Genomic DNA, 19,776 nt, shown 5'->3' with positions numbered 1-19,776 from the left:
AAGACCTCACAAATTGTTCCACTGAAATGGAATTTTCTGTATTATGTTTCATGATTTCTGTCCAAGGAACACGTTTTAATCCATTACATGCATTTATACTGTGACACTTCCAAGGACAAGTCTTCACAACTTTTTGATTTGGCTTTTGTCGTATCATACGATGGGCAAGGCCATACATGCTTCAAAGGCCCAGAAGTAATCAAAAGGAGTATGGGATAGGAGGAATATTTATATACAAGCACTGTACTGAAAGCTTCAAGAGAACATTATTTAAAATTTACCTTTTTCATGAGATCTTGAAGGCAGAAATGGGTCTTCTCTCAAGAAGAAGAACGGCTTACGTAAAAAGGATTAATATGCTTACTTTTTGCCCATGCATGACAAGGAATGATGATATTCATTTGGAAAGATAGCACAGCAATTTTGTTAGCCAGTCAATAAAAAGGGAGTAGCAAGAACAAATTGGTTAATGAATGAGGGAGGAGAGAGCAGAGTATTATGCAGTGAATCTATAAAAATGAACTCAATTTGAATTCAACCAAAAGAACAAATTGATGGAGCATCAGGCTTTGTAAAGYACTAGATCTTCATCTGGATGCTGGGATAACACCATGATTAATTTTGGTTCTGTCAATATCCTGAGCTTTGCTATGTAAGAATTAAAAAGAAAAAAAAATAGTTAGCTCTTAAATGTTGTTTGACTAACAAAACACTGTACTCCTACCATTCAAAAATTATTTTAAGAGAATAAGTACTAAGTACTCTACCTGCCCTCAAAATTTCCTATTTCAATGCTTTTTTCCTGTATGTTAATCTTTGACATAGGGAAAAAGAGCAACAGACCATTATATATAAAATGGATAATTTAATTATCCATCTACAATACGTTGTCAAGTCAGAAACTGGAGGAAGGAAAAAATTATTTGTATTGTGCCATTGAAATGAGTATTTTAAATGACTGAATGGATGTTTCTAGTTCAAAGGCACTTAATAGCAGTTTCAGAGACCAAATAAAACATTTTCTTAACTAGTATACAGTTCACATGACACAGATAATACTGGGAGCACCCACAGGCTATTTTAAATTACTTTTACTGTTTGACTACATCAGAGAGAGAGAGAAAAAAAAAAAAAGAAAAAAAAACCAACTGTTCACTACCATTAATAATGTAATTTTAGACATGCAAGTGGGTTTTAAACATTTCTTCAAGGCACATTCATGTGTCCAGGTAAGAAAAGCATTCATTCTTCACAAATATTTGGTAGGAACTTCCAATTGCTGCATTGCTAGAGACAAATATTACCGATCGCTATTTGCATAGCGACACCTTCTTTTCCTTTTGGTACAGAAGAAGTTTCGCATGATCTATTTAATATCGCAGATAGATCGAAAGCCACACTCCTATCCCAAGCACCTTATCACTGCAGTATAAATGACAGAAATAGAGAGTGAGCACACAAGAGAACAAAAGTGTGCCAGGAGAGGCAGCATCCATAACATTATGTTTATTCGAATGAAGACGAGCACACACAGTGCAATTACTGTTTTCAAAATGCAAATGACTTTTTCCTTTTTCTTCCTTGTAGATGTCTCTGTAGAAGCAGGATTTCAGAAATGATTCAAAGGCGAAGAAGGTAATAACCTTAAGTACTAGCATGAGGGACTGAGAGGAAGGCAGAAATAAAGGCACAAAGACATTTCAGCAAGGGGAAAAATACACGGGATCCACCAGGACACAAGATTAGGAAATAGGCAGAAGAAAAACACCTAAAAACTAAGGTGATAGCAATCTTGAACTTAACATCCCAAAGAAGAGGGAACAGTACAAGGATTTAAAGTCAGAATTACACAACCAAGAAAGCAAAGAAAATACTTTAAAAGCTGTGTTTTGCATAGATTAAGGTTGGGTAAGGGAAGAGTTCATCAAGTGCCGGGGAAGCCTCTGAAGCAGCAACTGCAATATCCTAAATGGAACTGGAAACATCAGACGCACCAGAGCATCACAAGTCCTAAGGTTGTGCAGATCTTCAAAAGGAGGCTATTGAAGATAAAATGGCAAAGTCAGGACAGATGCTGGGTACAAGCAAGAAGTTTACGATTTAAGAGGAGGAAAATTTAGCTTGAATTCGTTTCCACTACCCCCCCGAGTATCTGTCTTTTCAACAGAATGCTTAGTTGTTATTTCAGAGTAATGCAGTTCTTTCTTCTGTGCGGCTTCCTTTGAAAAGCTATCCTTGGATACGGGATTATTAAGTATTCAGCTTATCACATCAGTATGATATGAAGATTGTTTATTTTGAAGTGACCGGCTAACTGAAAGCACTGGAAAATTAGAAAGCCCTCAAGCTCTAAGAAAGCTTATTACTTCCTTTGATACCTCTTTCCAAATTCTAGGCTGACAGGTTCTGTAAATCCACATAGTGGTGACAATTTAGAATTGAAAATATTGTTACTGTACAGAAATGGGTACAGCATGCTCGGGAACAAATCTCAAGCACTAGCGACCCAGTGCCACTTCCCTGGAAGACACTGAAGGAGGTCCTCTTCAAAGATGGGAAGTAGAACGGTACCAGCTTGACAACTGTTCTCAACCACGGGAAAGCCAGACCGCTATGTACTCCAAGGAGCCCTCTTCTGACGTCCCAAGCAACTTGCATCCCAGCTCCTTCACAAAAAACAACCAAAAAGCCTCCCCAAAACACAAACCTAAAACAACGGATCACATCCTCAGTATGCAAAAATAACTTCTTCCCCCATTCTTATTTCTCTTTTACCCTGTCTTCTACAATAGGAAGAAAAAGTGCCAGATTACTGTTAACCAAATTACAAGAGTCCTAATACAAAAAGACTATTTGTTGCAACAAGACAGCTATTTCTAAATGTTAAAAGGGACAGCACATGCCAACAAAGAAATATGCCTATAAACCTGAAAGAATCTTATGAATAAGTCTCCAAAAAAATCTCTGCTTTCAAGAAGTACAGATGTTTATTATAAAACAGAAGAACAGGAGACAAAACAACAGTCACTAAATCTAATTTTGTACCACATTGTTTCCAAACTTTAAGTTTCATTTTCAAATACGAGCACTGCTAGAAAGCCTTTAATATTTTCACTATCATAAAAATCACAAATTATAGTCACCAATCATACTGTATTTTTCAAAAACAGCTTGGCCTTCTCTACAGTAAGCAATCATGTTTTGCCTTAGGCTATGTAGTTTACCTCAAATTATTACAGATTCATCTAAAAAGATTCATTTTTCTATTAAAATGATGAATGAGCTAAATGAGGTATGTAATAAATACTGCAGATTTGTAAACAGACTTCTTTTCTCTTGAGAACTAATGCCTTAACTCATTTAGTAATTCTTCCCCCTGGTATCCTCTAGTGAAGTCATCCTTAAAATATGGTTAGCACAGGACTGTTTGGAAAGAGCAAGAAGGGTCAGAATATAATCTGCTTATGGAAAATAGGGGACCTCCTCTTGACAAAGATAATGAATTGAGGACAGGAAAAATAAATGCAATACTAAAGCAAAGGTCATTGCCTAGCACATGCATATAGTGACTTGGACCAGCCACGCAAGGATGATAGGAAAAACACCTAAACAGTTGAGACACAGAAGAGTAAAACACTATCTTAACAATATGTTTTCAATTATGACATTAGGTCAAATCCATTCCTAATGTAACTCAACACACTTCAGCTCTAATATATCAAGGAATGTATTTTGTCTATTGATTTCAGCGCTTAGAAAAGTAAAAGAAGAATTATACATCTCAAATGTGATTCTGCTAGCAAAAATATCCAATAATCGGATTACCACATTCACCTAAGGTGCAAAAACAGTTTTTTAATATAAGGATACTTCTCCCAAATTGATTTTTTGAACACAGAATTTATTAATAGACATTCTTGTGTAGAAAATAATTTAAAACAACAGAAAACTCAGCAACAACAGATTTCATTCTCTAACAGGTACTTCAATGAAAGCCTGGAACAATACTTTGGGAAATATATATAATTGTATTAGCATAGATACAGATTTCTAATGATGGCAATAATCAAATTTTAATGTTATGGTTAGAGCAAATGAACAGAACAATATTTCTCTGCCTCTTCAAAGGGAAATGAGACTTTAATGTCATTGGCAGCTCAATAAAACTATTTTCTAACATATAGGGTCTTAATGACAGCTCATTTCAGTTCAGACAGTGAAGAAAATATGTTAACAGTAAACTCCAGGTCATTATAAGGAGATGGAAATACAACAGACCTTCTGCTTTACGAATAACTATCGATTTTTTACTCCATGTTCCCATGTCTCACCCCAACTCTCATAATGACTCAAGTGATGGAATGTCAATAAGCTATTTATGGCAAAGTTACCACATCTAAAGCTGCTCAACAAGACCATATTCAACTGAACTGCCTACAATTTTTAGATGTGCAGCAAAGATCACCAAATATAAATACAGCAAAGGAGAACAGGTCTGCTGCCTACATGAATAAGACATAGTACAAGTATTCCTGGAGTGTTCAGCAGTAGGGAGCCCTCAACTCCAGTCCTCGCCAGAGGAGATCACCAGTATCAAAATTCTTTATGGTCAGACTGAAATAAAAGACTTAATTCATTAAGAAGCTCTTCTTCCAAGAAGAATGGGCAGAATATATATCATACTCTAAACCTACATGCTAGGGGTATGAAAGAGGAATATATTCTTCACACACCATCCAGCGTTAGACACGGACAGTTCTCAAGTACGACTTCAAGCATACAAAGCACTTCCTCCTGTGGTGAAACAAATGCAGGTGTTTTCCAAATAGCTGGTCTCCAAACTGACTGTGGGTAAGGGTAAAGGTACCAAAACCCACTCTCCTCAGTGACAAGGCCAGTTCAAGAAGCTTTCGTTAGCCTCCCCCAACAACTTGCCTCCAAAACTGCTGGGCTGAGGAAATAACAAACTGCATCCGTAGCCAACCTACAGAGCAGACTGTTGACACATCTGCACTTGAAAAAAGCCTCCAGAGTGATAATTTGTAATTAGCTTGCTTCAGTGTACATCAGCTGCATTGATACAACAGAAAAGGTGGTGAACTGCACCGCAGAGAGAGAAACAGCTAGAAAAGAGATGAAGAAATTCTTCATTAGCAAAGCTGACCAAGATGCACCTTGTAAACATGTGAAAGCTTTCTTCAAYATGACAAGTCACATCTGTCTTCTTACTCACTGCTGCCAAAAGGATAGTCCCACTCCCTCTTTTCCCCCATGCGTCCACTGCGTCCCTTACACCTAACACTGATGTTCATGTGACCCTTTAAATAGCTGGTTCACAGCACTAGCCAGATGGGGGAAAAAAAAGGAGAATGAATTTTTATAGGGCTAGCAAGCCAAATCAGCTCATTTCAGCATCAGACAAACATCAGCACCACTGCAGTGGGACAGCAGGATCCCACAGCCAGAGATGGGGTGAGATGCCGAAGGAGACCCCACAAGCTCTTTGGTGCCTTAGGTTTCCTTGGGATTGCATCTTAAAGGCTATAGCCATATGCTGCAGTAAGGGAAGTTCAGCTGTGTCTGAATGGTGACTCCTGAGAGTCAATGACCTCTGAAGACATTACTAAAGGAATTAACAGCAGCTAGATTTATTTCTGCTGAATTTTTTGAATATCAACAGTTTAACAAATCCTCATGCTGACTCTGCGAGGGCCAATTCCTGCAGCTCTGGTGAGGGTCTAGAAATTCCGTTCTCAAATGTAACTTCTACCTTGCTTGGTTCGGACATCAGAATTACTGTTTTGCAAACCTCTGCATCTTCCCTAAAATCATTTTAAAAAAAAGTTGACATCACATTAGCCACGTTTCAGTCCACTTGTACTGAGGGAGCTTTCACTAACAGCTTACACAGCAGTAAGTAGTTCAGCTATCATTAGCTCATCTATCATCTTTGAGTTTCTTTCAGACTTTGTGTGAATACAATACCATTATTAGYAATACCATCAATTTCTTCCCTAACGTCTTCTATCAAAACTTCAGATCCGAGACACCATTTTAAGAGACCTCTGCAAAGAAAAGTTTCAGCATGGGAACTTCCACGAGTTCTTCCACTCTGAATAGATCTGTAGAACAACTCATTTACAGTGCTGTTTCCTGCTATGGCTTTTTCTCTTCTGTGCACTGCTCTTACTCCCTTATCATCTACCGGCTTAAAAAGTCTTTGGTGGGATTCCTGTTCTGGGGCGTGCGTGCGCACAGGTGTATGTGTATGCGCACGCACGCGTGTGTTAGTCTTTATACCTTTTATTAATTGCACTTTAACACCTTTTTTGTCACACCGTGCCTCTGAGTTTTTGCATTTTTGACATTTAGTCTAGCAGGTGTCATGATCTTCCTAATTCTGGCTGCCTGAAAATTATTTCAGATTTTTTATTTTTTTAAGGATGCCTTCCTCCTTTGCCTTACCTTGCTGCTCAAGCTCTCCTGACTTCCTTTACACTTCTTTTTTGATAAGTGGAATACATTTGCTTAAAGACATAAATGATGTTTTTCTGTAGTTCTTCTTGCCACCTGCAAAGCTGTTACTCTTTTAGAGGCCTGTTTCAGCTTTCTTTTTTTAAGAGAGTTAATGCTAACTTTTGGTATGTTTCTCAGAAGTTTCTTCTCTCTGAAACTACAACCAGCAGCTGCTGTTAAAATGGTTTAGGAATGAGAAACATGTACTTCAATCTAACAGTTTCATGTCTGTTTATTTTAGAAATGAGTTAGTAGTCTTTAAAAAGAGTTTTTCTTCCTTCCTAACCATAATATTATCATTTTCTGTGCACTAGTTAAACAATGAAGGAGCAGCAAAGAAATTAACTTTATAGATAACACTACTGACGTTTCAGAAACAATATATAAAAAAAAAAAATACTCCTCTTCTCCACAAAGAATTTTACAGGCCAGATAAATCCAGACTACATAACTGCTACAGGAGGCTGATATTTTATCTAACACATGAGATCCTGCATGCTACTTCACAAATGACTTAAACATATCCCCGCGTGCTACAGATTTTATAAATTCAACATGGATAGGGGAAACATGAATAAACAGCTAGCAGAAGCAAATAAGCCAAGGGACTAAAATATGACCATTTACAGGAAAGAAGAGGAGGTGGCTTATAAAAGGATCTACATGGAAGGTGAGAATTATTTAATGCTTGAGAAGGCAGCAAACTGATAGAAACTGATTTATCACTTACTCATTTTCAAGAAACTAGCACACAAGGACCACTACTTTGTTGTCTTACGCTTCCAAGAATGAACAAAACTATGGTGGCAACAACAACTTTGTAGTAGTAACGGCAAAACCGCATAGCCATTTTCACTGCAAAACGCAAGATGTTTTAAAATTTTACAGGTTTATGAAGTACAATGTCACTGGCATAAGTCACTGACAGAGCTCAGATACCTTGCTCCTCTTCCAAATTGCAGAACACGCGCCCTAACTAACTTGTGCTTCCACAAAGACATGCRTTTTCAATAGTGAGCTTTCCAAGATGACAGGCAGCAGTGCCTTCACCACTAAAAGACAGCAACTGCCTCGATACAATTCCACATGACAGCACACCYTTGAAGATTTTAAGGTGTTTGCTTCATTTCATTTGCACTATCTGCATGCTCTTCTTCCAACTCAACGTGCAGCAACACCACGCAGCTTGAAACAACGCTCTCCAACCTGACAAGGCACAGAATTAGTGAACAGCGACTCCCGATTGCTTCACTAGAGCAGTTCCMACCGCAATATTCTAGAATAAGAGAAAACTAACAATAAAATTGATGTAGCAGCTAAATAAGCCAGTTTCACATATGCAGTAAGAAATCTCTCACTCGTTCATCTGACGAGAAAGGTATCACATACTTCTCAAAAGCATGATGCTAAATATAGTAGTAAGTGAAAGATGCAAAGCCCTGGCAATTCACACAAATAATATTCCCAAATATAAAGCTTCAGCTCTTCATTGGGCTGACACCACAAAACCCTTATTTGTCCTGCACAACAGTAGCAAGCAAAGGTTTATGTCATAAGATGTGTCCAAGACTGTGTCTAGATCAAAATTCCTCTCCATTTTCCTTTGATCCCATACTTTAAAATAACAAAATATGAATCAATTGTTTAACCACACTATAATTAATTATTCTTCAATAATGGCATTACCATATAGGCCTGAAAAAAGCATTGGGAAACGACTCCAAAAAGATACTAATGCTYAGGCACGTTTAGGCGAACTTTTTAAATAAACGTCAGTGATTTGGCAAAACAACAMAGGCAATAGGTTTTTTTACTTATACAGCATAGATAAAGCCATGGCTTATTGCAATGGCTAGTTTGCTATGGTACAAACATAATTCTTAGAAGGCTTTGATTTTACTTCAGATACAGAGGGCCAAACAAATGTTTATACAGACACTGACATAAGCAATTCCATTTATTTTAAAAGGAATGCTCACATACATGATTTCAAACTCCCCCCCCCCCTTGAAAACACCAATTTGTTTACCGTTTATACTCAAGTCATTTGCCCCAAAAAGGCCCGTTCAGACCTCAGAGAATAATTATTATTGTTAGATAGAAGACTCAATACAGGCAGCCACAAGCGACTGCTATAGGAAGCTATAAATCTGCCAGACATTTGGAACTGACTGAAATATATAGTGCCAGTTTGCAGGGGAAAACAGGCAGCTATATTTTACAACTTCCTTGTCAGGAAGGTTTTATACATCAGCTCTAATGAAATATGACTCTTTGATACAGAATTTTTCACGAAGCTGGTACCAAAGTTTGAGACAATCATCAAAAGCTGGACTTTGCTTGTTTGTTTGTTTTCTTAGCACATAAGAGACTTCAAAAATTCTGCTTTTTAAATCCTTATTGTTAGCGAGATTTCTAGCCCAGAAATATTATTTAAATAAATAGTAGATAATTAATTCCAAGAAGAGTGTTTTGTATTCAGTAACTTCTTAGCACAGTCTAACAAAATTTAGTATATAGACGTAGATTATCACATTATTCTTCCTTCCTCTGAAAAAAAAGACATAAATATTACTCCCCGCCCCACCCACTAAACATAACATCTTTTGCAAACTTCTTAAAAATAGGCTCTTCTTAATCAGCTGTTCTTAAGACAGGGACATTTCACAGCAAAAAAAGTAAAAAGGGCAGATAATAGTTAGTAATAAGAAAAAATAATAATCACAGGAAGAGATCTGCTTTCTTCTTCTACCAATAGTTTGGAAAAAAGTCTTAAGGCAAGGTTGTTTAAAAATCCGAGCTTTATACAGAAGTTTCTGAACTCACAAAGCGCTGTGCCTTCTGACGCTCCTCTTCCGTGGCAGATCGCTCTCTGAGAATGGCTCGAGTCAAATGCTCGTTCGAGGCGATCCTTTCTCGCTCCAGAAGTTTGCCAAACTCATCACGTACGTACGTTTGCTCTTGTTTCAACCTACAGAAGGTGGAGGGAAATTTAGATTAAAGTGCATTTTCCAAGTGTAGTTTAGAAGGACATAAGCATGGTCAGTTTAAAAATAGTCACTGTAACCAATTCTTATCGGCTTAAGGCACACGGAATATTTGCTACAGAATGCCAGAAGTTTATTTTCAATTAAAGTGTCAAAAGTCAGAATACACAAATTCAGTAAGTATTAATAACACTATTTACAAAATCACAAGATATACAACTTCATTAAAATATCTTTAAGTAATAAGAATATGCAGGGAGGCCTGTTTATTTGGGAGGAGGGCTGGTTTTGTTTTATTTTTAAGATCTCCTTTAAAAATACTCTTTCTCCCCCACAGCCAGGCAGTAATTAGACATCTAATTCAAGCTCCAACCTCTGTTCCCTTCTGTAATGGGATAATGCTTTCTTACATTTGGATACACCATAAACCCAAACAACACACCTATTTACCGAGCTCCGAAAGAACTAAACAACCATAATAAACCTTCCCAGTGATTTGAGAGCATCACACGAACGGAGCTAATGAACCTCTTACAACAGAGTTAATGCAGGCAACTCCAGCCCCAGAAAATTCTCAACATGTATATAACGTCACAAACCACAAATTTCCTAGAAATTCTTACAAGGGTACTTTATATAAGCACGCCGTATCTAATTTTCATGAAAATACACACAAATACATTAGATTGTTTAGCTAATAAATTTTATCTATTGCACGTGTGTTGTGACACTGAACACAGAGTCAACATTTGAGAGCTCAGAATCATAATGGGAATATCAAATACAGGTTTTCAAATAGATTTTTCAAAGAGCGAAGGAGAGGAAGCTTAAGTATTCTCAGTGCATTTATACATCGTCAAGGGAGCTTCAAAGAACAAATCGTAATGAGCAGGGTCACTTTGTAAAAGGTACTAGCATTACGGTACATTAGATTCTTCCCCAGGGAAAATATTTAAGTGGGGTGGGGAAGGAAAAGACAATTACAACATGTATTACTTTTGTGCTCAGACACAACCCTCTGAAATGCAGCAACCAACTGGGAGTCTTTATAAAAAGTTTATTAAGCAGCATCTTCAATTACTCCAGCAAAAAGTCAGATTATGCAGACATGGACGAAATTCCATTAAGTGATTTCCCAAGGTCCCCCAAATTATTCCAGCAGCATTGATATATCAAACCCTTCACACAATCAATGGTGCAGTCAAAACACACTGGTTATCTTTTCGATTGGAGGAACACTGTTTTGCCTAAAAAGTGTCAAAATAGAAGTCTCAGTAGCTCTGTCTTGCGAGAGACAGCAGAAGCAGCATTTAGTGTTTCCAGCCACTGAAGTATGCTCCTTCGCCATCCTTTCTGGATTCTACTTCTCACAAATATTTTTCCCCTAAAAGTCTCTCTTCTTTATGCACATTGTAATTAAATTATATGAAATCAGATACTATCTGAAAAGGCTGCCAGAGTTTTTCCACATTATAAACTCTCCACAATTTAAAAAAAAGCTCCAATATTTACCTCTAATCCTCGTCAAACTATTCCTACATTTGACATTAGCTCAGYTAGTCTTTTAAGTCTTCTCTCCCTCTTGCCCCTAGAATTACGTACCTCAACGAGGCTCCTCTCTTCTCTTTGGAAGAGAGCTTGAAAGTCAGCTCCTCTAACACTTAAAAATAATAGGTTCCTAATGTCAAGATACACCATTTGATGACTTAACCTGACTGCTGTTACGTTCAGCCTCCCTGCTAAGTACGCTACAGAACGATGGGACGTTCTTTTCTACCTTTGCCAAAACTCTGCATGTGCTTTACTGCAAACTTGTTAAACAAGATGACCCAGAATCTAGTCCACATACCAGTGTCATCTGTCTCCCCACCTTCCACTAAGCGGTTAAGAAACCTTTCCTCAGAAGCTCCGACATCCAACAGAATTAACGGACAATGACACAGCCGTGAGGATATCCAGACTCCGGTGACAACAGCGATGGTGATATAATGCAGGTTTCACAGAAGCTGAGGACTCAGGGCAAGACATCCTACTCTGCCTGAGCTAGCCCATCTAAAATTAGCTCGAGTATCTCGAGACTGTCGTAGCCATTCCAGTCCTGAACATAGGTCCTTGGAGCATCATATTCAAAACAAAGCTTTAAGGGGAAAAAAGAAAAACAACATTTCGAAGAGGAAATTTTAAATACAAACACTGGCATTTTAAATATTCAAGATGTGATCAACAGTTATCAAACACTGAACATTCACAAAATGGGAGAAAATTTCATTGGAAGAGACCTCTGGAAATCACTTATTTCAATCTCCTGCTCAAAGAAGGCCTAACTTCAAAAATCACATCAGGTTACTCAGAGTAAATACTGCCAGTCCAGGCATCTCTCCCAATAAAACTCACTCCTCCTTTTCTGGTGCCAGGGTCCTGTACCTAATCACCAACCTAACTTCTGGAAGTGCCGAAAGCTCTTTCTTCATTTTGCCAGAAATCACACGTTTCCAACCTCTGCCATCATAGGAGTCCCTGTCCTCCTGCTGCCTGTATGTAGGCTCTGGCTGCCCCTCTAGAGCTTCATCACGCAAACACATGTCAAAAAACAAAACACTTTCTACAACATATTATCAATGCATTTTCAAGCGTAATGTTCCTCGGCAGGAAAAATAATACCTTTTATCTTGTTCCTTTTATCCTTTAATGATATCCTTCATCTGCCAGTGTGATTCAACCATCAGGATGCCAGCCCCACCCTCTCTACCGCTCTCCTTTCCCTAAAGGGAATAGTACATCACCATTGCAAGCAGAAATATTGCCTAAAACCACCATGTTTCTCTTCATGAACACATCTGGCTCAGAGTGACAAGCTGCTGCTAAAGCCCATGATATGAGAGTGAGCTGGAACCATATTCTTGGCCATGAATAGCTACCTGAGAGCCTTTATCTGGTGCTCCTACCACAACAGGAGAGGAAAACATGAGGACAGGACACCAAAAACTGGCATCCAGACCCTACATTTCCCAAAGCTGTATAACCTCACCTAACTTTACAAGCTTCCAAAGTGCACCATGTGATAAAAACCCAGGAAAGGATTCTGTGCCATCCTTTCTTGGCAATCACATCTCGCTGTCACTCCCAGACCAATCCCCCAAGGAACTTCCACCTTAACAGGACAGCTGATGGCAGTACAGGAAGGGACCCTGACTTTCAATTCCTATCTTTAGTAATACCACATTCAATGATTTTAACAAACAAATTATTACCCCCGCACCTCCTTCTGCCCCCACCCCATGTGAAAAATGAGGAAGATATTAACGGGCAAGTGATGTGTTCTTTGCAGATAAGCAAATTTCATAAATGAAAGTATTGCTAACATTCGTTCCATGAGAAATCCCATTACTAACCACCTTCTAGTCCCTATGCCTACCAGTAATCTCCACTGGTCCGTTCCCTCACCAAGTTCCACCTTCTCCAGTTTGACCAGTAGTTTTCTAAAGATGCCAAGTGTTTCAGCAGTGGTTGGAGAGGTTAGGCCAACTGTATTTGTGTTTTAAAGTAGCTATGTCGTTACGGGACAAAAATATCAAATTGTTTATTCTCTGGTGTTATTTCCCTTGAGTAAATCCATGTTGCTTGTCTCTTATTTTCCTTTCCCTTCTACGTTAGTAATTGATCTTCTCTTCAAAATTTGTTTACGTCTTTGTTTGCCACTAATTTACTTCAACAGATCTGTGGCTGTCTGAATTACCTTGAACTTCCACTCTTTTATATATATATATATATATATAAGAACAGGTACAAACTATTTGTCAATCTCCAGTTGCATCATGTTGCTAACTTAATGGACTAGATAAAAATCTTTGCTACTAAAGGCCTGCAGTCAGACAGATAATTCTTTCGTACTCCTGCAACAGAGATATGTTAGCCCTCCAACTCAAGCACATTAGCCCTCTCTGAGTTTTAAGACTCTCACCTTCACTATGCTAGCCTCCCTCGTCTCCAACATTTTTTTTTGATAAGTGGAGGAAAAACATCTATTTAGTTCGAAACATACCAGAATAAAGAAAATGAAGATTTCCAGTGCATTTGAAGGAATTCTCATTTTGACCCTCTTCCACCCCTTGATTTCTAGCACAAAGCTTTCTTTGCTACTCTTTTGTGCATACGCATCCATCTGCCTTGCGGACTCTCTGCTTAATTGTAATCCTTTTTTGAGACGGCTATTCCATCAGAAAGATCTGGAGCACTTTCCTACGTAATTTTTCTTCTTGTTTGGCTCTGAAATACTAGATGGCTTTTGTACCTTTGTCATAAAGAAATATCCAGGTTTCCTCTACATTCAGGTTGATAAATTTATTCTCATGAACAGCAGTTGGCTTTCCTCGTACAGACTAGAAAGGCCTGTGGCCTAGTCCTAACACATAGGTCTTCCAAACCTACAGCTAGCAACTTTTCCAGACAAAACTCACAGAGCAGCACTGGCATTAATATGCTCAGCTCCGGAAGCAAAAGCTTGCACCTTCGCTAGAGGCTAGTTGCATGCATAGGTACTTCCCCTGCCCAACTAACTATAAACTCAAAGGCTTGGCAACATCTGTATATGTTGTTCGGTCAAGGTGTTTGGAAGTAGTTTATTAACCTTTTTGATTAAGACACACAGGTCATCTCACTCAAAGAAAATAGCAGAGCAATAATATTTTACTTCCCCCCCCCCCTTTCTTGTGCAGCATTCTACCATAAAAGAAGTTRATACTATTTCATGATCAAATTCTGTATAAGTTAGGCCAAAAAGATACAGTTCATGTTCTTCAAAAGCATCTGTGACTGCCTTGCTTTTTACATGCACCTTAAAGCAAAAATGTAAGGTTCTTCCTATCTGCTCTAATCCGAATTCAAGTGATCAGAAAGGTATCTCATCATATCTACCTAATAAAACGTATGCATAACTGTACTCAACTTCCTGAGCATGCAATAGACTTCATTTAAGGCAAGCTTTAGTCATAAAAATATCCTAAATGCCCATCTCAACTGATTAAAATTCACCAGAGTTTTAACAAAAGTAGTAGGATTTTGAAGTAATTTTCATTTATTTGTGTTACATAATTGGGTGGCTTGTAGGAGCTTAATGAAACAAACACCAGGCAGCTACGTTCCAACAGCTCAAACATTTGCTTGCATCAACTTACAATAGTTTTCTTCCTTGACATTACAAATTCATTTTACTGGTATTCAGCATATACTGCAGCTGAATGAAGGCAAACAACAGCTAAATCTTCAATAATAAATTATATAATTACCTAGCCAAAAGGAAAAAAAAAAAAAAATCCAGATCTGCAATTTATAAGCAGGTAGAGTTATACAGCACAACCTGTCAGTTTAGTCCACTCCTCCAACAACTCCACCTAAATAGACCATTTACAACGACAACTTTAATTACAGTAAAATTAAAGGCTCAATATAATGGTTCCCATGTTTAAGCACAAAGCCATAGTTAACAGACAAGAGATATTATGCATTACACTGATCATTTGTACAGAAAGAAATAAACTTTGTGCCTTAAAAAAGGTGCTGAAACAGCAGACAAGGCTATACATTTTTCTATAAAGTTGATAGCTTGAATAAAAAAAAATACTAAATAATTAGGAAATGCTGTTTCAGAAAACGTACAGCTATCCAGTCACACTATCCGATTCAGTGAAATAAAGTATGCAAGAGGATTACTTTTCCATAGTGCTATTTGAAACTACACATAACACATTAACGTAAATCTCTACATACTGAGCTCAGAATTAACACTTCACAGTATTTCATGCTCTATACTGTTTTATAGCATACAATCATATATACAAAAAGCAACTGCTCCTGCCCTTCTACAGCACTGTCTTTAAGGGCTTCAGAGCTCTTAAGTTAATACTTTGAAGAAAATTTATTCTTGTAGGACTCTTGCACTTTTTGCAGTTTAGCTAAAAGATACCCAAAGATTAAGTCACTTATCTTTTTATCGCCTCTCAAGCTTCTGGCACTTTGAAATTCCATATCATAACTTCTTCCACCCATCCTTTACATGCTTGATGACTGTCTCTCGTTTATTAAATGGAAAGCGCAGTCCACAGCTCTAAACAGAGCATCACATGACTCATGGAGTATTTTGTTTCATATAGCACATATAAAGCGCATATTTTAATACTATATTTTGGTATCAATATCTAAATAAGTAGACATTTCCATCTATCCATAAATCTATCTACTGCTAAGTAATTGAAATAAATCAAATCAGTAAATATTTTAAAGAAAACAATAACAGAAAACGCCTGTCATTTTGTTGTTGACGTGAACACAAGGTGAACACACAGAAGAGTGAAAAACATGTGCGTGCCTTCCCGAAATTTCTCTTTGAACCATCGAAGTACCATTCAGTGGTACATCAATATGTTCTAACGTGGAAGCAGAAAACACTCCAAGTGTAACACTCCTAAGTCAATGACTGGCAGAGTTACCCCAGTTGATACATTTCTGGTAACTATGATACTTCAAACATGTCAGTTCCCATCCTTGCCCTGGAAATCTGTCTTCAGGGTACACCAAATCTGTGACTATTACAGCTCCAAAATAGAAAAAAGCATCTGTGAATAGCTAGAAAACTTCATGTTTTTCTTTGTGCTAAGCTGCAGGGATTCTTTTGTTAGATATACGTTAACAGAAGCATGCTTTCCAAGTAGAAAGCTGAGTCATCCACCACATATGGTTATTCTAAACGCAATAGATAATATATCAATGTAAAAGATGTAAAAACACTTTTGACAGAAGAAAACAAGTTGTACCAGTTAAAATTGGGCATACTTTTTTTGTTTACTGATGGCCCTGCAATCATCTCTGTTAAAACTGGACATAAAACTAACACTTTAGTCTCAAAGAGCAATCTTGCACGTACATTTAGATAGATAAAAGCAGACAGATGAATAACATGTCTGAAAGATGCTCTCATATATATATATATAGGCCAATTTGTTCTTAGATCTGTATGTTTGAGGGGTGGCAGGAGGGATGGAGGCCAAAAAAAGAAAAAAACAACAAAAAAAGAGGTTACAAGTATACACGTGATTAAAACATCTGGCCCAACCATCTTCAGACCAAAGCCATAATGGAAATGCCCTATTTCAGCAGAATAACCTTTCGGCTTCTGCATTTCTTCAAAAAGGATAAAGACCAAAGACCCTTCTTGAAAATCTACAGATCACGTTTTGCAGGAGTCAGGAAAGATGCCTCCTGTTCCCACCTCCTAAATCCTTCCTTGCACTTCCCAAAGCTATGGAGTCATAAGTTTAAAAGGCAAAATAGCCTTTTAATTTTGCACAAAACTTGTCAAAATTGAAGTACCTCCTCAAACAGAAATCTAGAAAGCAATACAAGACAGGTTACTTTTCCCTACAGTCAAGATACTTCCACCACTGCCTCCTCTCTGCAGATAGAGGAAAACATTCACCTTTGAATGATTTCCGCCCAATACTCGTACATAAATGTATTTATGAGCTCCATCATCTGCATTCACAAACATATTTTTACTTTTTTCTCTTTTTTTTCCCCCTCTCACTCTTCCTTAGTTTTCTCTACAGAGGCAGCGAACGCGAGTTTCCGGATGCCATCTGTTATTACATCGTTCTCAACGCGACGACGAGCACAACACGCTCGCGCAGGAGTAAGGAACCGAGAAGCTACGTGCGAATACGCTGAACTTTTGGAGAGCGTTATGTAAGGCAGCCTGAAACACTCGCCCCACTTCTCGGGGAGGAAAACCTCTCTCTCTTGCAGCGGCTGAAAAAGACTGAATGAATAAAATTATGGCGTTTGCCCAAGCTAGCGGTACTGATTTGGCCCCGATGGGGACGAAGAACAGCTGGAGCATCGCAGCAGTGACGCGGCACCATACGTTGTCATCGACTACGCAGGCGACGGATTAGAGCGCCCACCTCGCACATGACAGTCATCGGTCGAAGCCGCCCAGCACGAGCTGGTTTTTCCTCCCTACGACTCTCTCCAACGCGCCACGGAAAGAAAAAAAAAAAGGAAGAAAAACCTCAATTGCTCAGCTCACCTTGGCCATCTGCCACAGCCGACAGTAGAAGGAAGGCAAAACTTGCATAAATTAAGGCATCTTAAGGATATAGAGATTGAAGAGATCTATATTTAACACACTACGTAGAAAGTAGCCCTTTCGATTTTCAGAATTTGGTATTTTCTGTATTTAAAAAAAAAAAAAAAAGAGTTTAAAGTAATTATTTTTTAATCATATGACACCAGAATTTAACTGCAACCACTTCATGGCTATACGCTAGCAAAAATAATTCCTCACTGAAGTAATGACCTAAAATGAATGTCTGATAACTTATGTCTATGGTCCAACCAAAACRAAGAAAAAAAGGAAAAGAAGAAAAAAAGTCATGTCAGAAAATACCCAGCTAGCTCCGCTCTCCTATCACCATGAAGCAGAACTAAAATTTAAAAAATAAACAAGAAAACCTCTGTAAACAGACATGTGGTCAGTTTTCTGGATTTAAGAAATACTAGAAAGCTCTCCCAAAAAAAAATTAAAAAGTGTGAAAAAAAAATTTTTAATCCTTTTCAGATCTGTATTTTTAATGAGTTGGAGAGGAAAATTTGTTATTTATAACCTGCAAGTTTATGACACAGTGCTGAAATCTTGCACAGCGTGAACCATGTTAGCCATGCTAACAAGATGAATAGTTTTTAATTTTCAACCCAGAAGAATTCACTCCTTTGCTTACTTTCAGATCTCCATTTCTGAAAATTCTGCATTTCTGACTCTTCAAAAATATGTGCAGATGTTAAAGTTTATCAATAAGGAAAAAGGACATTTGTGGACAACTGCAACACACAGCGAAACGTTAAAATATCTTCAGTTTTATGAGTCTTGTACTTTGGCCACTACATGCTTTATTCTAAACTAATTCAGAGCTCACAGGAAATCCAAAATTGGTAAACAATCCAATATTAAAAACAAATATAGYGATATATCATTTTCAGCCCTTATTTCTGGATATTGAAAGTTTATCACACTATCAAAGACTAAGTATTTTCTTTCTGTTACTTTTCAGGGAAATAATTACTTGCTATTTGYTATATGTTTATTACAGTCTGCAAGCTACACAGCTTGATATATTAGTGGTGACCCAAGATAAACTCATCGAAGTACAAAACATGAACCGTGTCATTTTTCATTTACATCCAACCAGCCAAAAAAATCGAACTATTTCCTGTTTCAAAGTCCACTATCAGGAAAATCTACCTTTTATAGAGAGGAAGAGAGGATGAAAAATCTGAAGAAATATTAGTCTTAGAAGTTGGAGATGATCCTAAAGTATAAACTCCATGTAAAGAAGACATAAAACTAGAACATTCCACTATTTAAGAAAATATAAATCTATGTTTTCAAGGGAGAATTTTAYTGAAAATTAATGTTCATTTTATCCAATTTCCTTCACTTTTCATGGTGTTTTAACATAGGTTTCTATATGACGTCTCCTCAACTCAGAAACTTTCACTGAATTAAAATTAGAATAAAACACGTTTATAGTGCAAACTGTTCAAAAAAAATTTGTTTTTTGGCTTAGTTTGACACAAGCGAGTTTCTTAATGCATTCTGACAGACTTGCCTAACATTCAAAAATGTTTTGAACAATGCAGTTTAGGCCACGATGCAATATTAATGAATGAATAATGTTTCTGAATACTGAGTTTCAATATTTAATGAGTGCATACTGGATGTGCCAGAGCAAGATGTGGTTGGAAATCACTGCAGCTGACAGGGATTCGAGAAGAGGCTAGAGACTGCAGGAAAACCTTTAACCTAAACTTAAAACCGGGGCCTGAGAAGTGTGAAATTGATGTTTCTCTTACTGACTTTCTAGTAACTGATCATTCATCTGACCGTAAAGTTTATCTAAGCCCTTCTTAAAAATTGAATCATCTGCCTGTGCAAAACCTATGTGAGGAAAGAGATACAAAAACATATTATCTGAATGGCAATGTCTCATCACAAAAGTCACAGAGTAACAATACAAAAAGTTATGTAAGAAAAAAAAAAAATAAGAATAGTCTATTACATTGAAGCCATCTCCTAAAATTATTTGCATATAAAAAAGGGGGGGGGGGGAGAAATCTGTGTGTTCTGTTCACCTAAGATTCTGCATACTATAGGTGAAAGACACTATTCCTAACATTAAGTAGCAACAGCTTTTAACAGCTTTTTTCAAAAATCCTTCCTAAA

The 19,776-nt window shown here is 37.6% G+C and overlaps 1 protein-coding gene across 2 annotated transcripts in view; it reads right to left on the bottom strand.

Moving 5' to 3' along the window:
- CHCHD3 (coiled-coil-helix-coiled-coil-helix domain containing 3) overlaps window positions 1–19,776 on the bottom strand; it is a 153,745-nt gene that overhangs the window by 92,406 nt on the left and 41,563 nt on the right. For both annotated transcript variants that reach the window (XM_026091178.1, XM_026091179.1), the window contains exon 4: window positions 9,343–9,487. In XM_026091178.1, coding sequence (XP_025946963.1) covers window positions 9,343–9,487 — 145 coding nt within the window. The remainder of the gene's footprint in view (window positions 1–9,342; window positions 9,488–19,776) is intronic.

This window comes from Apteryx rowi, unplaced genomic scaffold, assembly GCF_003343035.1.
Source record: "Apteryx rowi isolate R43461 unplaced genomic scaffold, aptRow1 scaffold_9, whole genome shotgun sequence".
Taxonomy (NCBI): domain Eukaryota; kingdom Metazoa; phylum Chordata; class Aves; order Apterygiformes; family Apterygidae; genus Apteryx; species Apteryx rowi.
This window is presented reverse-complemented; position numbering and strand designations above follow the sequence as displayed.